This window comes from Mustela putorius, unplaced genomic scaffold (assembly GCF_011764305.1).
Source record: "Mustela putorius furo isolate JIRA1106 unplaced genomic scaffold, ASM1176430v1.1 tig00000129_pilon_pilon_pilon, whole genome shotgun sequence".
Taxonomy (NCBI): Eukaryota; Metazoa; Chordata; class Mammalia; order Carnivora; family Mustelidae; genus Mustela; species Mustela putorius.
In genome coordinates, this window is record NW_025421290.1 from 21,940,144 (window position 1) to 21,961,374 (window position 21,231).

The window sequence follows — 21,231 nt, forward strand, 5'->3', positions numbered from 1 at the left end:
TAACTTAATTGTAATACAACCAGAGAATGAGATCTGTGTGACAGCAATTTTTTGCAATTTGTAGGAAGTTGCTCAATGGCCTAAATCAAAATTAATTTTCTTAAATTTTCCTTGTTTTAAAAAGTATTTGTGTTCTTAAAATGCTAGGTGCAGAGTTCTATACCTTAATTCCTTAGGAAATTTTAATTAATGGGGTGCCTGGGTGGCTCAGTTGATTAAGCATGACTCTTGATTTCAACTGAGGTCACGATCTCAAGGTTGTGAGACTGAGCCCTGGATTGGGCTCTGTGTTGAGCGTGGAGCCTGCTTAAGATTCTCTCTCTCTCTCTCACTCAGCCTTTCCCCCCTCATGCACATGCTCACTCTCTTTAAAAAAAAAAAAAAAAAGCTAATTAATGGTGTTGGAGATATTCCTGCAATGGCTAGGGATTCTTGGATATCATTTCCTATGTAGGTGTTATTGACTGTTTTGTGACTTCTCAAAATTCATAAGCTAAAAACTAACCTCCAGTATAATGGTATCAAGAGGCAGGGGCTTTGGGAGGTGATTAGGTCATGAGAGTAGATCCTCATGAATGAGATTAATGCCTTATAAAAGGCATTAATGAAAGAGCTCCTTATTCACTGGCCAAGTGCGGACACAATGAAAAGACAGTGGTCTATAAAGTAGATGGCACACACTTACCAGCCAATAAATCTGCCAGCACTTTGATCCTGGACTTCCCAGCCTCCAAAACTATGAGAAATCAATTTTTGTAGTTTATAAGCCACCTACTTAATGGTATTTTGTCATAATAGCCTAAATAGCCTAAGACAAAGAGTGAGGTACTAAAAAGCTCACTGGGAATTCTTTATACCCAGATGGGGCTTGTTGGATTGGACCTTTAATTTAGGGTGATTGCTTATGGACCCAGACCTCATGGTGTGAGGGAGGAAATATTTTTCCTCTACCCGTCTATATTTTTCTGCTGGTCTATTAGTTAAATTGACATAAGACTGATGGAAGAGGAGAAAACAAATTTAATTATGTACACATGAAAGCCCTATAAGAATGAGACCCAAGGACAAGCCAGGCAATTGAGACTTATATGCCATCCTAAGCTAAAGATTAAGATAGGGGCTTGGGGCTTCAAATGGGAGGAGGGTAATTCAGGACAAGAAGAAGAACAGATATTTGGGAATTAGATCTTTGCCCTGCCATACATTAAAAGTTATTAAAAGTTATCTCTGGTAATAGCTCTTTCTCTGGGGCAGAGAGGTAAAAATTTTCTTGAATCTGCTGGGTCTTAATTGCCTTTAGCTCAGAATAATCCACATGCCAAAGTGGCATATGTTGGTGTCATGTATTCTGTTCTTTCTCAGTGGGATACCTCAAATGTCAATATTCTGTCATTCTAATAAAATTTGTCTTATAAAATTATACTGAGATTTGTCTGCTGTTATCTCCATTATTATTCTTTTGCTTTTTTGGGTTTTATAAACTTTTCACTCCTTTACTTTCATTTAAAAAAAAAAGTTTTGGGGTGCCTGGGGTGGCTCAGTCGGTTAAGCGGCTGCCTTCGGCTCAGGTCACGATCCCAGGTCCTGGGATCGAGCCCACATCAGGCTTCCTGCAGATCAGAGAGCCTGCTTCTCCCTCTCCCAGTGCTCTGCCTGCTTGTGCACTTTCTATCAAATAAATAAACAAAATCTTAAAAAAAAAAAAGTCTTATTGAAATATACATACATTTAGGAAAGTGCCCACAAATATGCAACCTGCTTTACACATGTAAACCAGCGCTCAGATGAAGAAATAGATCATTATTAGCACTTCATGAGCCTCTCCATGTTCTTTTCCAGAGTCATTACTCCACATTGACTAACAGCGTAGTATTTGGGTAGTTTCCAGGTTAGGGCTATTGCCAATTGTAGGTATGGGCTTTTTTTGTGTTGGTCCTTTCAGTGAACATATGTGCATATTTCTGTTGGGCATAAACCTCGGACTGAAACTGTTGGGACATAGTCTATACCTATATTCAGCTTTATTGATAGTGCCAAGCAGTTTAACAAAGTGACTGTACCAGTTTATATTCCCTCAGCAGCCTATGAGAGTTCTGCATGCTCCACATCCTTGTCAATACTTGGGTGTTTTCTGTCCCTTTCATTTTAGCCTTTCTGGTTGGTATGTAAAAGCATCTCATTGTGGTTTTATTTTATTATTATTATTATTATTATTTTAAGATATTTATTTATTTATTTGACAGAGAGAGATCACACGTAGGCAGAGAGGCAGGCAGAGAGAGAGAGAGGGGAGGAAGCAGGCTCCCCACTGAGCTTTCCCCCACGTGAGCAGAGAACCCGATGCGGGGCTCCATCCCAGGACCGTGAGATCATGACCTGAGCCAAAGGCAGGCACCAAACCAATGAGCCACCCAGGCACCCTCATTGTGGTTTTAATTTGCATTTCCTTTTCACTTTTTTTTTTTTTTAAATGTTTCAGGATGGAGTATTAAAATGCAGGGGGCTAATCCTCTACATCTGCCATAAATTTCCGCTATATGGGTACTTACCTAATGGAACTTAGAACCTCTTTTCCTGTACAGGAGGCAGTATAATACAGAGAATGAGAGCGAAAAGCTTTGCAAGAAGATAGACTGAGGTTTGATTTTCAGCTCTAATGCTTCCTTGCTACTACCTTGAGAATTTATTTAACCTTTCTCCATTTTATGGAAAATGTCACTGCTAATAGTACTGCTTCAGTAGTTTGAGGATTAAATGAGATAAAATACATAAAATAATTTCCCAGCACGTGGTGTGTACATAGTCAACAAATGGCAGCTATTACTATACCTTATATTCTTTACGCTCATCTCTTTTCTCCTTCTGTTACACTTTCTATTGACAGAGAAACAATACATCGCACACATTAGCCTCTTGACATATAATAGTTGCTGATAAAGACTAGTTGAATGAATGAATTTTAAATATAAACATAAGGTATTGTGGTTATTGTTATAAAAGATGGCATAATTATTACAATGGCAATATTACAAAATGCACTGCTAATCAGGAATACAATATTTAAACAAGTGTCTCTCCCATTTACCTTTGTCATTTAACAGTTAAGATAATTAGTGCAGGAGAGTAACGTGACTTGAGCTAATTAGTAATAACAATTAGATATTCTATATTGCATTTGTGATGATTCCAGAGGCTTCTTCTGTTAAGACCAAAACCAACACAAATAAAAAACCACCCCAGAAACAAAAACAAAACACCCTTTTTCTGAAGCGACGTTAAGCCTTCCCAATCTTAACAGATCCTTTGTTCAGCAGTGAAGAAACTGGGGAGGGCACAGCTGCCCCAGCAGCTTCCGTACAACATGGCGTCGCCCATCTGTACATCCCAGCTGGGTTTACGTCCTCTTAGTCCGTCGCAGGACCGGAAGTGGTTTCGGCCCTAGTGGATCCGGGTGGGTGCGCGCAGGTGGCCGAGGAGGGTTCCAGTTCTTCGGCGTGAGGTGCCGCAGGTGTTCGGCTTAGGTCCCGGGTCGCAGGTAAGTGAGAACAAGGGATCCGCGGGGCCTTTCATCCGCCTTGTGCGAGGGAAGGAGGGGGATTCCAGTGCGGATGGCGGAGAAGCGCTGTGGAGCTGGAGATGTCACTGTGTGTGGGGGCGACTTATTGCGGGGACCCCGCCGTCCCCGAGCGACTTGGCCCAGCCCTTGTTCCCCTCCTCGGGCGCGGCCTCCTCGCCCCCCACCCCCACGGCGGTTCAGCACCCAGGTGTGCGACGAGGGCTCTCGCCCCGGCCCGGCCGCCCACACGCGCTCCCCGGGCCCCTTCGTCTGTCTCTAGGAGCACCTACCAAACCTTCGTGGCCTCTAGACCCCGTCAGCTTCAAAGGAGGCACCGCCCACAGCACCTGGCAACCTAGGGCGCTGCGTGCTGCACGCGGCCGCAGTGACGGGTCCCTCCCCTCCATTCGTGGGGACCTGCTCCCGCCCCCAGTGTTACCACCCCTTTCCTCCCAGACCACACCCGCTGCTCCGGGCCTTGCTGGGAGCCGGCTCTTTCTCTTTCCGCATCCCTGGGATGGAGACTCGAGACCCTAGAGATGCCTACGAAATGGATCCTTGTCCATTGACATATAAGGGAACCCGACCCTTCCTGAGCTTTTGATACACTGATGGGGCGCAAACTCTCTTAGATACCCGCTCCTTGAGAACACTACATTATTTATACCATTTTTTAAGTTTATTGTTTTTTTGTTTGTTTGTTTGATTGATTGATTTAAGTGATGCCTATACCCAATGTGGGGCTCCAGCTCACAACCCCGAGATCGAGAGTCGCGTGCTCCACCGACTGAGCCAGCCAGGCGCCCCATACCGTATTTTTTTTTTTTTTTTTTTTTAGTTCTATTACATGGATACAAGGAACTGCATGGGAATATTTTGTTAATTATCAGAATTAGGAATTGTGGGAGAAAAGTGGCTTAATAGGAAATAATGATTCGTTTTGGTCAGGCTGAGCTGGTTCTAAAAATGTATTCTTTTATATTTAATTTTTAAAATTTATTTATTTATTTGAGAGAGAGTGAGAGCAGAAGCAGGGGGAACCGCAGAGGGACTGAACAGGGCTCAATCCCAGGACCCTGCAATCATAACTGGAGCCTAGGCAAATACCAAACTCACAGAGCCACCCAGGCGCCCTATCCTTTATATTTATTTTAGTCGTCGTTCATGCATACAGCCTTTGAAAAAAAATCATGTAAGAAATTTAAACAAAATGGGGCGCCTGGGTGGCTCAGGGGTTAAAACCTCTGCCTTCCCAGCATCCTGGGATCGAGACCCGCATCGGGCTCTCTGCTCAGTGAGGAGCCTGCTTCCCTTCCTCTCTCTGCCTGCTTGTGATCCCTGTCTATCAAATAAAAAACAAAAAACAAAAAAAAAAAAAAAGAAAGAAAAAGAAATTTAAACAAAATGGATTCTGTTTGATCTCTCTCCATCTCCATCTTTACTGTTAGCCCTAAAGTAAGACCTGTTACCAGTTTGGGATGTGTTTTTCTATTTCTCTTTCTTAACATTTATTGACAAGTATTCACATAAGTTACATGTATGTAAGATGTAAGATTTCATGTTAAATTTCTACTAATACCTATTTTACAAATATGACATATTGTACCTATTCAGCAGCTTGACCTTTAATATTTAAAAATGGGTCTTGGAACTTTTTCTTTGTTCATATGTATGTGAGATCGGCCTTATTCTTTCTACTTGCTCTGTAAATTCCACGGTTTATTAAGATTTCATAGTATGCGAGATTCCATAGATTGCTCACAGTTAGACACAGCATGGCAGAGAACATCCTTCCACATGTGTCTGTGTGCCCATGTGGACATTTCAAACCTGCAGTTTGAACTGATGGGCGGGACGGTGTGGACATTTAATGGCAAACTGCCCACCCACAGTGTATAATAATGTCTATTTCCCTAGCTCTTTTAAACATTTGATGCTGTTAATCTTTTTCATTTCGCCAGTCTGATGGGTGAAAAATGATGCTGATCAGTGTTTTAATTTGCATTTCCCTAGTTACTAGTGAGATTGGGCATCTTTTCATGATTGTTGGCTGTTGGTATTTCCTCTTTTGAGAAATGTCTTCTTTTAATTGGGCTGTTTTTTAATATGTAGTAGTCTTTTATGTATTCTAGATATTAATTTTTGGTCATTTATATTTGTTTTAAGTATTTAGTCCCAACTTAGTGCTTTTTAAATAAAGTTGGTGCTTGTCTTTTAACTACACGGCATCTTTGTCAAACCATAGTTTTAAATTTTACATTTAAAGGTATCAGTTTTTTACTCTATGTATTTTGTATTTTGTGACTGTCATTCCCTCCCTGAGTGGTTCTCCAGTGCAAGATATTTTGCCCTTCAAGGGCTGTTTGGCAATGTGAGGAGACATTTTTTTTAGTTGTCTAACTGGGGTTGTGGAATGACAGGCATCTACTGGGTGGGAACCAGGGATGCTGCTAAGCATCCTACAATGCATAGGAAAGCCCTCTACAACAGAGAATTTTTCTGGACTAAAAAGTCAGTAGTGCTGATGTGGAAAAACCCCATTATACCCTAAGGCACAACAGGGTTCTCTCTTATGACTATATTTTCCTGTGAATTCTTACATGTTTGAGTTTTTCGTCAGTTCCTCTGGATATGTGTGAGTGTGTGAGTGAATGGTGTGTGCATAGTTACTGTTTTCCCAATAGTGCCACTCTGAATATTAAATACATTCTTGATGCATTAATCTGAAATGCCACATTTATCATTTACTACTTTCTCACACACACACACAATCAGTTTCTGGACTCCTCTATTCTGTGGCCTAATTTTCTGTTTTCCTGGACCAATACCACAATATCTTATGTTAAATATGTGTTCTATTTGATGTTTAGTAGGATAAATTCTCCCTTATGATTATTACTGTCATTACTTAATTAAAAATTGTATATTTTTTCAGCTCACATACTCATTTAAAAACTATTTGGGGGGACGCCTGGGTGGCTCAGTCAGTTAGGCTGTTGCCTTCCACTCAGGTTACGATCCTAGGGTCCTGGGATTGAGTCCCGCATGGGGCTCCTTGCTGAGGAGAGAGCCTGCTTCTCCCTCGGCTTGCTCTGCCTACTGCTCCCCCTGCTTGTGCTCTCTCTCTCTCTCTCTTTGACAAATAAAATCTTTAAAAAAAAAAACTATTTTGGGGCTAATCTTAGTTTCTTTTCCAGATTTTTAGAATTAGCTTGGCAAGTAGTTTTTTTAAGTGGCTTTATGGAGATGTAGTTTACATAACTGGATGTTTAAAGTGTACAATTCAGTGTTTTTTTTTAGTGTATTCACAGTTGTGCTGCCATTACCACAATCTAATTTTAGAACATTTTCATCACCCCAAAAAGAAACCCATGCCAGTTAGCAGTCATTCCCCACCCCATTCCCCAGTACCCAAGCCCTAGGTAGCCCCTAATCTTTCTGCCTTTATAGATCCAAATCTTTTATATAAATGCAATCATACAATTTGTGATATTTTATGACCGGTTGCTTTCACTCAGCATAATGTTTTTAGGTTTCATCCATGTTGTTAAATGTATCAGTACTCATCCTTTTTTTTTTTTTTTTTTTTACTGCTGAACAGAATTCCATCCTACATTGTATTTGTTTCCTAGGGCTAAGGTAACAAAGTAACACAAACTGGGTGGCTTAAAATAACAGCAGTGTATTCTCTCCCTGTTCTGGAGGTGATAAAGTCCAAAACCAAGGTGTCAGCAGGGCTTTTCCATCTCTGATGGCTCTACAGGAGAATCCTTTCTTGCCTCTTAGCTTCTGGTGATTACTGGCAATTCTTGGCTTATGCCAAAACTCTAGCCTCTGCCTCTGTCTTCAGAGAGCCTTCTTCCCTGAGGGTCTGTCTTGATGCCGTAATTCTGTCTCTTGGAGCCTGTTTCTGTGTCTTTTTCCTTCATGGAAGGACAGCATTTCTCTTGGATTACAGTCCCGCATTACTTAAAATGACCTCATTTTAACTTGATTATGTGTGCAAAGACCTAATTTTCAATAAGGTCATGTTCACAGGTACCAAGGATTAGGACTTCAAAATCTCTTTTTTTGAGGACCCGGTTCAACCCATAACCTTATGGATATGGTACATTTTATGTATCCACTTGTCAGCTGAAGGACATATACATTGTTTCCACTTTTTGACTATTATGAATAGTGGGGACTGTGAACTTTTGTTTGGACATGTTTTCATTCCTCTTGGGTATATACTTAGCAGTGGAATTGCTGGGTCATATGGCAACCCTATGTTTAATCATTTGAGGAACTGCCAGAGTGTTTTTCTTTTCCTTTTTTTTTTTTTTTTTAAGATTTTATTTATTTATTTGACAGATGGAGATCACAAGTAGGCAGAAAAGCAGGCAGAGAGAGAGGTGGAAACAGGCTCCCTGCTGAGCAGAGAGCCCGGTGCGGGGCTCTATCCCAGGACCCTGAGATATGCCTGAGCCAAAGGCAGAGGCTTAACCCGATGAGCCACTCAGGCACCTCTGTTTTGTTTTGTTTTTTAAATTAGAGCCTTCCTAGTAGGTATGAAGTGGTATCTCATTGTCATTTTGATCTGTATTTCCCCAATAGCTTTTCATGTGCTTATTGGCCATAGGTATATCTTCTCTGAAGAAATAAATGTCTGTTCAGATCCTTGCCTGTTTTCAACCAGTTTATCTTTTTTATTATTGAATTGTAAGAGTTCTTTATATATTCTACATACATGCTCTTAGCAGATCTATGCTTTGGAAATATTTTCTCCCATCCTGGGGATTGTCTTTTCATTCTCTTGATGGTCAATTCATTTTTTAGAAAGTTTTTTAAAATTAAGTTTGCATTACATTTATGTTATTTTGACCATTTCTGTAAAACAATCTCTTTATTTAAAAAATGGAATAATTATAGTACCTATTGCAGAAGGTTATTGAAAGGATTGAGTACCGTATACATGATTGTATATAATTGTATATACCTCACACAGGCTATATACTCTGTGACAGCTGTGATCATCTCTCTCTGCTCTTCCAGTCTTCTGTGTCTCCAGTAAACTTTTCTATTTTTCTTCATATCAATCTTGCATATTTCTTGTTGAGTTTATACCTAACTGTGTGTGTGTGTGTGTGTGTGTATGTGATAGTTGTGTGTGGTTTTAAAAAAGTGTATGTTGCTATTATGAGTGGGCTTTTCTTCATGTTTTTATAATGGTTTTGGAAAGCTCTTGATTTTATATATTCATCAAACTTTCAAAATGATAAGTTGTGAAAGTTATGACTTGTTTACTTATCCGGGTGATTCCAGTCCAGTCATTCTGTTAGGAACCGTGGTTCTTTTTTTCTTCTTCTTTTTCTTTTTATAACGAAGAGCTACACCCAACGTTGAAATCTCATGATGCAGGGAGTCCTGTGCTCTAGTGACCAAGTCAGCCAGGTGACCTCCCCTGCCCCACCCACGCCCACCCACCCCATGATTCTTTTTCATTCTGCCTTCTTCTGCCTTCATTTGGATCTCCTTCCCTTCCAGGCTCTATTATTTTGAGTCTTCCATTCCTCTTGCCTTGCTTTCCTCCAGTCTAGCCCTCACACAGCCACCATGGTGTTCTTTGAAATCTAAGCCTGAGGCTGGCACTTCCCTTATAAGTCTTATTGGCTGTCCATTAGGCCCCTCATGCCTCACTCTAGATCTGCTGATTCCAGCACTGTCTGTCTCTATTTTCTTGTATGCCCACTATGCTCTAGCTCAGCAGTGTCAAATCGAAATATAATGTGAGCCCCATAAATACAGATTTCTAGTAGCCACATTAAAAATCTAAAGAGGGGTAATGTGGGTAGCTCAGTCGGTTAAGTGTGCAACTCTTGATTTCAGCTCAGGCCATGATCTCAGGGTTGTGAGATCGAGCCCCATCTCAGGCTCTGCACTCAATGGGGTATCTGCTTGACTGAATCATACAATTAAAAATGGTTAAAATGGTAGATTTTTTGTTTTGTATATTTTACTAAAATAAAAAAAGTCCACCTTAAAAATCAATATGGAAATGATCCATAAGATACTTTCACATTTTTTCATACTAAGTCTGCAAAGTTCTATATTTTACACTTACAGTACACATTACATTTGCTTGAACTTTCTCACCTATACTGTGGTGTTTCCTACCTTTTGTATCTTGTACACGCTGTTCCCTCTGCCCGGTGTGCCCTTCTCCTAGCTGCCTGCACACCTGGACGTCTCACGCTCAGTTTTTGACCCCAGCATCAGCCTCCCCCACACTCTGTCCTGGAGCGTTCCTGTTAGCAATACCCAGGTCCCTTTCTTTGCCAAACCCCAGCTCCCACTGTGTTCTCTCCCTCCCCTGCAACCTGTTCTCCTTTCTGAATCCCGAATTTTTGAGAGCAGATTGTGCCTTTTAACTCTTTACCTGGAGTCTGACATAGTGGCTGACTTACTGAAAGTGCTACATACATGTTTGCTGAACGAACCTTTTGGCTGGAAAAATACCCACACAAAACTTCTCCATGTAAGAATGAATTAATATGTGTTTGCCAAACAGCCCCTCATGTGGAGGTACCCTGCTTGCTCCTTCTGATTCCCTGTGAGGCCTTTCTCTTACATGGGCCACAGGTGACAAAGAGTATGTCAGAACCTTACCATATGCCTGGGAACTCCATATCTGAGGGAGCCCTTCTCAGTGGAAGCAAATCAATAATATTTTGTTTTTTAAGCGTTTTCTACTTTAGTGTCACCTTATTTTAATGTTATGAAATATGGAGATAGTATGAGATGCAAAAATAAATGTAAAATGAATTAAAACACATGTGAGAAGATGTAATTTTCTTTGAAAACAAAAATTCACTTATCTCTGCAAAATGATTTCTAAGTTGAGAGGGAATGCACAATCAAGATGCAGATTGGTCTCAAAGGATGAAACATTTGGCTGAAACAAACAAATTTAAAAGAAATGTAAAGCTTTAGATTTAAGTGCAAAATATACATTATAAATATATAAAATGGGGGACTCGATTTGGTATTAGTGAATTTCAATTGACCACAAGCTTTATATGATCCACCGTTGGGTTTCTCTTCTACTCAAAAACAAGTCATTTAATGCTGCATTAATAAAATCTGGGGTCCAGATAGTAGGAAGAAGTAGTAGCAGTGTCGTCTACACCAATCGGACCCTGTGTCAAGTACTGAATACTGACTTGAGTGCCACATTTTAAGAGATACATTGACAAAATTAGAGACTTTTAGAAGGACCTGGCTACAATGGTGACCCTCCTAGGTCACAGGAAGTCTGCTTGGGTTAAGAAGAGTGCTCTAAGGGAAGCCATAAACGTTGTCTTTACATATCTCACAGGCTCTCAGGAAGGAGGAAATATTGTTCTCATTTCAGGGGCCAGACTGACCATCAAAGACATCAAAGAGAGCAATTTCTGGGACGACTGGGTGGCCCAGTCAGTTAAGTGCCCAACTCTTGATTTCCGCTCCAGTCTTGATCTCGGGATTGTGAGATTGAGTCCCTGTCCACCAAGATGCTGGGTGTGGAGCCTGCTTAAAATTTTCTCTCTCCAAAACAAACAAACAAATAAACAAGCAACACCTAAAATGAGAGCAATTTCTTTCTTTCTTTTCTTTCTTTCTTTCTCCTTCTTCTTCTTTTCTTTGAGAGCGATTTCTAAGTAGGGAACTTTTGCAGAATGCAAGGACTTTACAACAAAAACTGCCTTTTAAAGTAATGAACTCTGTTCCTAAAAGTATTAGAGATCAAGTCATGCTCTGTCAGGATTACACAGCAAGGATTCTTAACTTATGCAGGAGCTGAATTTGGCTCTTGCATTTTCACTCTGTGATTCTTTGTTTTGCTTTAATTAGGGGTTCTGTGGTTTATAGTGCCCACTAGCAGTAAGAGCTGACATTTATGGAACCCTAATGTGCTGGTTGGTGTGCTAAATCAAGTGTATTGATCACCTTACTTTTTTTTTTTTAATTTATTTTTTAAAAAGATGTTTGTTTATTTATTTATTTGACAGAGATCACAAGTAGGCAGAGAGGGGAAAGCAGGCTCCCAGCTGAGCAGAGTGCCAGAGGCGGGGCTAGATCCGAGGACTCTGAGACTATGTCCTGAGCCTAAGGTGGAGGCTTAACCTACTGAGCCACCCAGGCGCCCCTAATTCATTTTATTTTTAAAAAAGATTTTATTTATTCATTAGAGAGAGCACATAAGCAGAGGGACAGGGAGAAGAAGCTGACTCCCCGTTGAGCAAGGAGCCTGATGCAGGGCTTCATTCCAGGACCTTGGGATCATGACCCAAGCCAAGGGCAGCCACATAACTGACTGAGCCACCGAGGCACCCCTACTATGTACAATTAAAAAAAAAATTAAAATGGCAAATTGTTTTTAGTCATGGAAAGTGGTGAAGCATTGAAAGCTTTGGATCCCAGAGCAAGCCCTTAGAGAGGTATCTTAATTTGTTTGGGCTGCTAAAGTAGAATGTCACAGACTGGGTGAATCATAAAAAACAGAGATGGATTTCTCCCAATTTGGAGGCAGGAAGTCCAGGATGCCAGCCTGGTTAGGGCCTGGTGAGGGCCCTCTTCCAAAAGGCAGACCTCTGACTTCTCACTGTAGCCTCACATGGCAGAGATCAGAGAGAGGCAAGCTTTTATAAGGGCATGAATCCCATCATGGGGGCTCCACCCTCATGACCTCACCCAACCCTAATCACCTCCAGAGGCTCCCCCCTCCTAATACCATCACATTGGGGGAGAGGATTTCAACGTATAAATTTTGGAGGGACATAGACTTTCAGTTCATAATGCAAAATTTGATTTTTCTCACTTCTGGCCCAGCATTGAACCATATTGTTTTTTTCTTATTAGCATCAAGGCTCAGTAAGGGGAAGAATACTTTTTCCATTGGAATAAACAAATTTTTATAATTGGATGGTTAAAATAGAGACATTTTTCACAAAATGTAACATCTTGGATTGAGTTTTATTCATTTGATGAGTATTTATTGTAATGAGCTCTGTGATAGTTACTGGGGACATATGTTGTGTTGAAGGAGACAAGTAAGGTCCCTGTTTTCATGGAGTTTACAGTCTAGTGGGAAAGACAGCGAATGAACCAACAGTTATTCATTAGGCCAACAGGAAAACATCAGAAATATTGCTGATTTTTTTTAATATTGCTGAGTTTTGACAAATGTGCATACCCGTAAGCCAAGCTCCCATCAAAACTTGGGATATTACATGCAATTCTAGAAAGTTCCCTCTTGCCTGAAATGCTCTTCCCTAGATTTTCCTGACTGGCTCTTTTTTTGATACTCAGTGCTCAGCTTAAATCTATCTGCCCTGTAACTAACTGCCCTCCCTCCACCCCAAGGCAGCTACTGTTCAAATCTTTTTCTACTATAGATTAATTTTAGTTGTTCTAGAACTGTATGTAAATAGAACCATACAGTATCTCTTTTGTATCTGGCTTCTTTCACTCAGCCTAATGTTATTTAAGATTCATGCATGTATCTTTAGTCTTATGAATAAAGCTGTTACGAACATTCTTAAGTAAGTCTTTTCGTGGATAGATTTAATTTTATCCAGCTTGGGACTCAGAGAATTGTACTAAACCTGATGACCTCCATCTTCCCACTCTTCATTACATGGATGTTGAGTTTCTCAATCTAGCCTTCATGTCTCTGCTGTTTTCTGTATCTTTCTGTGCTACATTCTGAGGGAGTTTCTCAGATTTAGCCTCAATTCCCTAACACTCTGATCTCACTGTCTGATCTATTTAACCTGTCTATTGATTACTGGACTTTTAAAATTTTTTAACAATTATCTAGAATTTCTATTTTTTTTGTTGTTTCCTGTTGATGTATTAGATTATTTTCCTTAATTTCCCTGAGTGTTATTATTTTATTTATTTTTTAAAAAGATTTTATGTATTTATTTGACAGAGATCACAAGTAGAGAGGCAGGCAGGGAGAGAGAGAGAGAGAGAGAGAGAGAGAGGATTAAGCAGGTTCCCAGCTGAGCAGAGAGCCCAATGCCATGCAGGGGGCTCAATCCCAAGACCCTGGGATCGCCACCTCAGCCAAAGGCAGAGGCTTAACCCACTGAGCCACCCAGGCGCCCCTTGAGTGTTATTATTTTAAAGTTCCTTTCAGATCTCAGATAACACGTATTTTTGTTTGGTTCTTCTGTGGACTGTTTTTTAATTGGCTTTAGGTTTTAAAAAAAATTTTTTTTTATTATTCATTTATGATTGCTCTTCCTGAGACTGATGTTCTGTGGAGGTCCTTTTTGTTTCCTGTGTGTTAGAAACACACACACAAACACACACTCCCAACAGAATGCACCAATTCTAACCATTTTAGTTTTAGTTTCTTGGCTTAGGGTTTTCTTTTGTGAGGTTAATGTGAACTTGGGCCCTGGACTGCTTCACAGTACAGCTTGAGCATCTGCCTTCCCATGAGGAGCTCTGTTCATACTCCCAGCCTTGGGCAGGTGGCTTGCCTGGATGGTGGTGGGTGAGCGCTTTCAGTTCTTGTTCATGGACAAGGTAGCACTCTCCTGGGTCTCAGCTGTGCCCTGAGCTTGTGGCCTAGACTTCTGGTCATGGGCTGGTATGAGATCTGGTCTCTGCCCATCTGTTTCTCCCACCCACTTCCATTTCTGGTACCTGATGATTTCCCTTTCTTCTTTTTGAGTTTATCTCTGTATTTTACACACACACACACACACACACACACACACACATATATAATATAACAATATGTAATGAATATATATTTATATGTAATAAATAATATGTATTATTTAATACATATTAAAAAGATAAATGTTTTCTCCAGCATTTTGTATTGTTTCCAGGGGTAAAGGAAGGGTTTTTTGGTTTTTTTTTTAAAGTCTTCTCAGAGTATTTTAACTAGAAGTTTGTGCAAATTTTTTAATCTCATTAAGCCTTCAATAAAAGTACTGGAGAAAGTACGCATGAATACTTAGCACAGTTTCTGCAATAAAGTAAATCTTTTTAAAACAACACAGCCGTTTCTTTGTTTTCATTAGAAGTGTAATAATTGTTGTGATTTCATTTTTCATCTCCAATGCCAAATATCTCTGTAGGTATGACCATAGCCCAGGGTTGTTGTAAATACTGAATTATTTTAAAAAATAGTTGTTACTGAAGCTTTGAAAAATGATAAAAATAGTACACATTCAATGGGAAACTCTCAGCCATAGATAAGCGTAGGCAGGGTCTAGCAGATCGTTGTGTCTTTGGGCATTAGAGATTTTAGGCCAGAGCCCACAGATGGGTGGCACATAGCCCAGAGTGTTTTTGTTTGGCTGGTACAGTGTTTTAAAAACTGTAAATTTGTTGCTGACACTTAAAAATAGTGACATTTTGCATAAAATTTAGATATCTGACTTCTCTTGAATAATGGAGTTATCTAGATCATACTGGGCCTGCTTCCCAAACAGGATCAGTCACTTTGTGCTGAATGGTGTCTGTCCCATGATTGCTCTCTGTGACTAAGGCCAAGGGCTGCTTACCCTTTATTATTACATATTTTCTACTGTTACTTAAGTAGTACAGAAATAGTACTATATATCCATTTCTGCATCAAAAATAGGAAAACAAAAGATAGATGGAGAAAACAATGTGTGATAAGAAAAATGGAAGAGAGATTGTTGTGTGGGGTTCCCCTGACTAAAGCCATCTGCCATTCTTAATTTTTTTTTAATTGTATGAAATACTAGAACATCAAACTGATCGCAGTGACCACCTAAGGGTAGTAGGATTATAATTAATTTGATTTTCCTTTTTTTTTTTTTGTAAGGTTTGATTTTTTTTTTTTTTTAATTAGAGCACAAGCAGGGGGAGGGGCAGGCAGAGGGAGAGGGAGAAGCAGGCTCCCTGCTGAGTAAGGAGTGCGATGTGGGACTTGATCTCAGGGCCCTGGAATCATGACCTGAGCCAAAGCCAGCCACTTAACTGGCTGGGCCACCCAGGCGCCCATGATTTTTCAAATTCTGTACAAGTGCGTCTATTGTCACAGGATTAAGTGGGTGCTGGGCAGCTGGTAGAGGGCAGGGGGGTTTCTCCGGTGAGAATGAAGATAGCGATAGATGGAGGACAGAATGTACAAAAGTGAGAAAAATAAATATCACTCCACATGGAAACTTGTAGCATTTTGTGTTAGTTTGTGGACACATAGATGATACGTAGAACACTTTTTAGGGGAAAACATGTTTCCATCTGGGTTTAAAGCCTGTATGTAAATATATTGTTGCCACTTGTTTTGCAGATTGTGGGATTAGTGATATGCTTTCCTAAACAGCAAAAAAAGAGTTGAAGATGTCTAGATACTTAATGGCTTTGACAGTGACCACCCTCATCGGTGTGGCCGTTGGGGGGTTTGTCCTGTGGAAAGGCATCCGGAGGCGGAGGAGTAAAGCGAGCCTTGACACCCACACCGGGCAGCAGCAGCCGCAGCAAGCACCCAGCAGGGGGGAGTCACCCTCCCCGGAAGAGGACCAGCAGTGTTCCAGTGCCCCCCGAGCCTGGTGGGAGGAAAGGATCCTCGGAGCAAAGGTGGTCACCGTGTCCCAGGAGGAGGAGTGGGATCAAATTGAGCCCTTGCTTAGGAGTGAGTTACAAGATTGTCCAGTGCTTGGAATTGACTGTGAGTGGGTAAGTTGAACAGCAGAAACAAAACATGTAAAACTTTTCTGCTTTTCTAACTAGGTAACTGAATTGTCACATCAAGATAAGATTAAAGGAGAATTAGCTTGTTCTCAGCTAGCTCACAAATAGAATTTAGCAGGAGAAGCTGCTTCTCTTCTTAGGATAGAGGGGTGCTCATAGTCATGGGTTCTAGAGTGAGACAAATCTGCACGAGCTCCATTTTGAACACTTACTGTTCTTTGAACTTGGACAAGCTTCTTAAGCTCTCAGAGTTTCAATGAACTTTTGTCCAACAGGGAAGTAATGGTATCTCCCTCCCCGGGCTTTTCAAAAGATTCATATTGTCAAGCCTTATGAGGGGTTCAGCATGATTTTCACATGTAGTCAGTGCTCATTAAATATTAGCTACTATTTTGTAAGGATGCCATGGAGAAGATAGTTAAGGAAGTCTGCTTAAAGGGGAATTATTACACAAAGGAGCATTTAAAGAGATAACAATTAAAATTTGAAATACTGTTTACTCTCAGCCAGGTACTTTGCTGTTTTGTTTGCTTGTCTTCTTTAATTAACGCAGTAATCCTATGTAGAAAGATACTATTGTTACCTTTACTTTATAGCTAGGAAAGGAGGCATAAAAGTAACCACTTGAGCCCTGGGATTTTTTTTTTTTTTAAAGATTTTATTTATTTATTTGACAGAGAGATCACAAGTAGGCAGAGAGACAGGCAGAGAGAGAGAGGAGGAAGCAGGCTCCCTGCCAAGCAGAGAGCCCGACGCGGGGTTCGATCCCAGGACCCTGGGATCATGACCTGAGCCGAAGGCAGAGGCTTAACCCACTGAGCCACCCAGGCTCCCCGAGCCCTGGGCTTTCTTAACCATCTGGTTAATCGATCTTTCTTTCTTTCCCTCGGTTTTTTTTTTTTTTTTTTTTTTTTTTAAGATTTTACTTATTTATTTGACAGACAGAGATCACAAGTAGGCAGAGAGGTAGGCAGAGAGAGAGGGACTCCCCTCTGAGCAGAGAGCCCGATGCAGCCAGGCTCAATCCCAGGACCCTGGGATCATGACCTGAGCCAAAGGCAGAGGCTTTCACCCACTGAGCCACACAGACGCCCCATATTTTTTTCTTTCTTTCTAGATTTTATTTATTTATTTAGAGAGCATGGGAGTGGGGGGAGGGGCAGAGAGCGAGGGAGAAGTAGATCCCAAGCAGACTCATGCCAAGTGCACGTGGGGCTTGATCTCACAACCCTGAGATCATGACCTGAGCTGAAATCGAGTTGGGCACTTAGTTGACTGAGCCACGCAGGCACCCCACATCTGGTTAATTTTTCTAGTAGCTCTTCCTATGGGAGAGTTGTGACATAGTTGGGATGAGGATCGTACAAGGCATCTGTTCTCTGTTGCTCTGATTCGCAGAGTGAGTTTTAATCTCCTTGAAACAGAAGATATTATAAAAGTATAAATAAATCATTGTTATCATTTCTGACTAATTCAGTAGAATGCCTTGCCAAGATTCTCTGCTGTATTTCTCTGGGATATCTAGGATATGGCCTAGAGCCAGGACATGGAATCAGCAGAGGCCCTAAGCAGAAGAGCTGCCACAAAATCAGGTCAGAGCATGGTGGGAGGCCTAGCAGGCGCTAGTGCAGTGATGACCAAGGGGACACATGGCAGCGTGGGCAAGGCTTCGTGGTCACACAAGACCTCATACCTTGGCTACTGGAGGGTATTTCGTTGTATCTGCGATAATAGTAGTTGTTTCTACCAATGACCTTGGGCAACCAGGGAAGGATTGGATACTTTTGGTGTATTCTATATAAGAAACTATATCATTTTAGAAATATTTACACCAACAATAACAGATGGAACCATTGCTGAACAGTGAGCTTTAGTAGACGAGGAAAATTCACTCTTGCCCGACACCTTGATTTTCTAACTAAATGGAAGCATCCGTGCAGCAGCAGGTTAGTCTGAGTGGAGTAGTTAGTGACAGCAGTTGTTTGGTGATTGTAGCAGAGGCAGGGATAAGTGAAAGTGGCAAGTAATCCTAAACCTACTTCCTTTTGGCTTTGGGTTAAGTACCGATCTCCTGCTGGAGGCCACATCTCTCTCAGCTGTGATTGCTTTTCTGATTGCGGCCACAGAAAAGCTTTAGGAAGAGTCATTCATTCCCTGTTCTACCTTTTCTTTTTTCTTTCTTTCTTTTTTTTTTTTAGAAATGGGGAAGGAGCAGAGGGAGAGAGAGAATCCCAAGCAGACTCTGTGCTGAGCAGGGAGCCTGATGCGGGGCTCGATTGTAGGACCCTGGGATCTTGACCTGAGCTGAAGGCAGACACTGAGCCAGCCAGGCACCTCTCTCTTTTATAGTTAACATAATTGTCATCCCTCTGTATTCATTCTGCACAATTTCTTTAGGTCTCTTTTATAGTCCCCTTTGGCTTTATTTAGTTTTCTCTCGTCTGTTTAACTTGCCCCTTAAGTCTTTTTTTCTTAACCTTTTTTGTGAAATAAAACATATCAAGAAAAATGCCTGAAACAAAAATAGCTAAATGATTTATCTGAGGAGAACAGCTGTGTAACTAGAAACTAGGTCAGGAAATAGAGGATTGCTAGTACCCCAGGAGATCCCCTTATGACCCCTTGTAATCATTATCCCCCAAGGGTTGTCATTATTCTGATTTCATAGTGTTCACATTCTTGTTTTTTGTTACGCTTTTATTACTCAAACATGCATCCCTAAGCACTCTAATTTGGATGTGCCTGGTTTTTAAATTTAATATATATGAAACAGTCAAGTACATCTTCTTTTGTGTCCATCTTCTTTTGCTCAACATTATGTTTGTGAGATTTGCCTATGATGTGTGTGACTGTGGTTCTATGCCATATAGTAATCTGTTGTATAAAAATGCCACGATTTACTCATCTATTCTAATATTGATGGATATTTGGGTTGTTTGTGATTTGGAGCACTGTCACAGTGAACATACACACTCATTACCATTGGGCATATGTATCTATGAGTGGAGTCCTGGATTGTAGAATTGTGTATTATGTTTTACCTATATGGATAATGCCAAGCTGTTTGCCAAAGTGGTTTTCACAAAATGTATCCTCCAATCAGTATTATATGAGTGTAACCATTGTTGCAGTTGTTTTCAGAAATGCTTCTACAGGGGCGCCTGGGTGGCTGAGTCATTAAGCATCTGCCTTTGGCTCGGGTTGGGTCGTATCTTGGGACCGAGCCTTGCATTGGGCTCCCTGCTCAGCGGGAAGCCTACTTCTCCCTCTCCCACTACCCCTGCTTGTGTTCCCTCTCTCGCTGTTTCTCTTTCTGTCTCTTTGTCAAATAAATAAATAAAATCTTAAAAAAAAAGGTAGTAGTTCTACTGATTTAACCTCCCACCAAGACTATATGAAAGTTGTCTTTGTCATATATCTTATCAACATTTGGTACTGTCAGATTTTTATTTATTTTTAATTTTTATTTATTTTTTAGTACTGTCAGATTTTTAAATATTAACCATGTCCATGGGTGTGTAGTAATATTTCATTGTGGTTTATAATTTTCACATTCCTGATTATTAGTGAAGTTAAGCATCTTTTTAAAAAGGTTTTTTAGGGGCACCTGAGTGGCTCAGCGGGTTAAAACCTCTGCCTTGGGCTCAGGTCATAATTCCAGGGGCCTGGGATTCAGCCCCACATCTGGCTCTCTGCTCAGCAGGGGGGCCTGCTCCCCCACCCCCCCACCTGCCTCTCTGCCTACTTGTGATCTCTCTCTGGCAAATAAATAAATAAAATCTTTAAAAAAAAAAGATTTTTAAAAATCCAATATATTTATTTAATTACACCATCCGCATTTTCTTTCTTTTTTAAAAAAAATTTTTGGAGTTTTTATTTAAATTCCAGTTAACATACAGTGTAATATTAGTTTTATGAGTATAATGCAGTGATTTAACACTTCCATACAACACCTGGTGCTCATCACAAGTGCACTTGTTAATCCTTATAACCTATTTAACCTGTCCCCAACCCACCTCCCCGCCCCCAGTAACTATCTGATTCTGAAGAGTTTGTTTCTTGGTTTGCCTCTCTCTCTCTCTTTTTTTCCCCCACTTTGTGTTGTTTCTTAAATTCCATATATGAGTGAAATCATATGGTAATTGTCTTTCTGTGACTAATTTTGCTTAGCTCCATAAATGTTGCAAATGGCAAGACTTCATTCTTTCTTATGTCTGAGTAATATTCCTTTGTGTATATATATATATATATACCACATCTATGTTTATCCATTCATCAGTCAGTGGACCCTTGGCCTGTTTCCATAATTTGGCTATTGTAGATAATGCTGCTTAAACATTGGGGTGCATGTATCCCTTTGGATTAGTATTTTTCTATTCTTTGAGTACTGTAATTGCTGGATTATAGGGTAGTTCTATTTTTAACTTTTTTGTTTGTTTGTTTATTTAACAGAGAGATCACAAGTAGGCAGAGAGGCAGGCAGTGAGGCAGGCAGAGAGAAGCAGGCTCCCTGCAGGGAGCCTGATGTGGGGATCATCCCAGGAGCCTGGGATCATGACCTGAGGCAAAGACAGAGGCTTAACCCACTGAGCCACCCAGGTGCCCCCTATTTTTAACTTTTTGAGGGACATCAATACTGTTTTCCAGAGTGGCTGCACCAGTTTGCACTCCCAGCCACAGTGCAAGAAGGTTCCCCTTTCACCACCCCCTCACCAATACCTTTTGTTTCTGGTATTGTTGATTTTAGCCATTCTGACAGGTTTAAGGTGGTATCTCATTGTAGTTTTGATTTACATTTCCCTGATGATGAGGGATGTTGATCATCCTTTCATCTGTCTGTTGGCCATCTGGATGTCTTCTTTGGAAAAAAATCTATTCATGTCTTCTGCCCATTTTTTAATTGGATTACTCATTTTTATGGCATTGAGTTTTATAAGTTCTTTATATATTTTGCCCACTAACCCTTT

The 21,231-nt window shown here is 40.6% G+C and overlaps 1 protein-coding gene across 2 annotated transcripts in view; it reads left to right on the forward strand.

The window, feature by feature from the left end:
• The first annotated feature begins 3,438 nt into the window (after positions 1-3,438).
• The window catches only part of EXD2 (exonuclease 3'-5' domain containing 2), a 52,557-nt gene continuing 34,764 nt past the window's right edge, over positions 3,439-21,231 (forward strand). The window contains exons 1-2 of one of the 2 annotated variants that reach the window (XM_004739007.3): positions 3,439-3,535; positions 15,864-16,249. In XM_004739007.3, coding sequence (XP_004739064.1) covers positions 15,914-16,249 — 336 coding nt within the window. In that variant the 5' untranslated portion in view covers positions 3,439-3,535; positions 15,864-15,913. The remainder of the gene's footprint in view (positions 3,536-15,863; positions 16,250-21,231) is intronic. The other variant, XM_004739008.3, reaches the window with a different exon arrangement.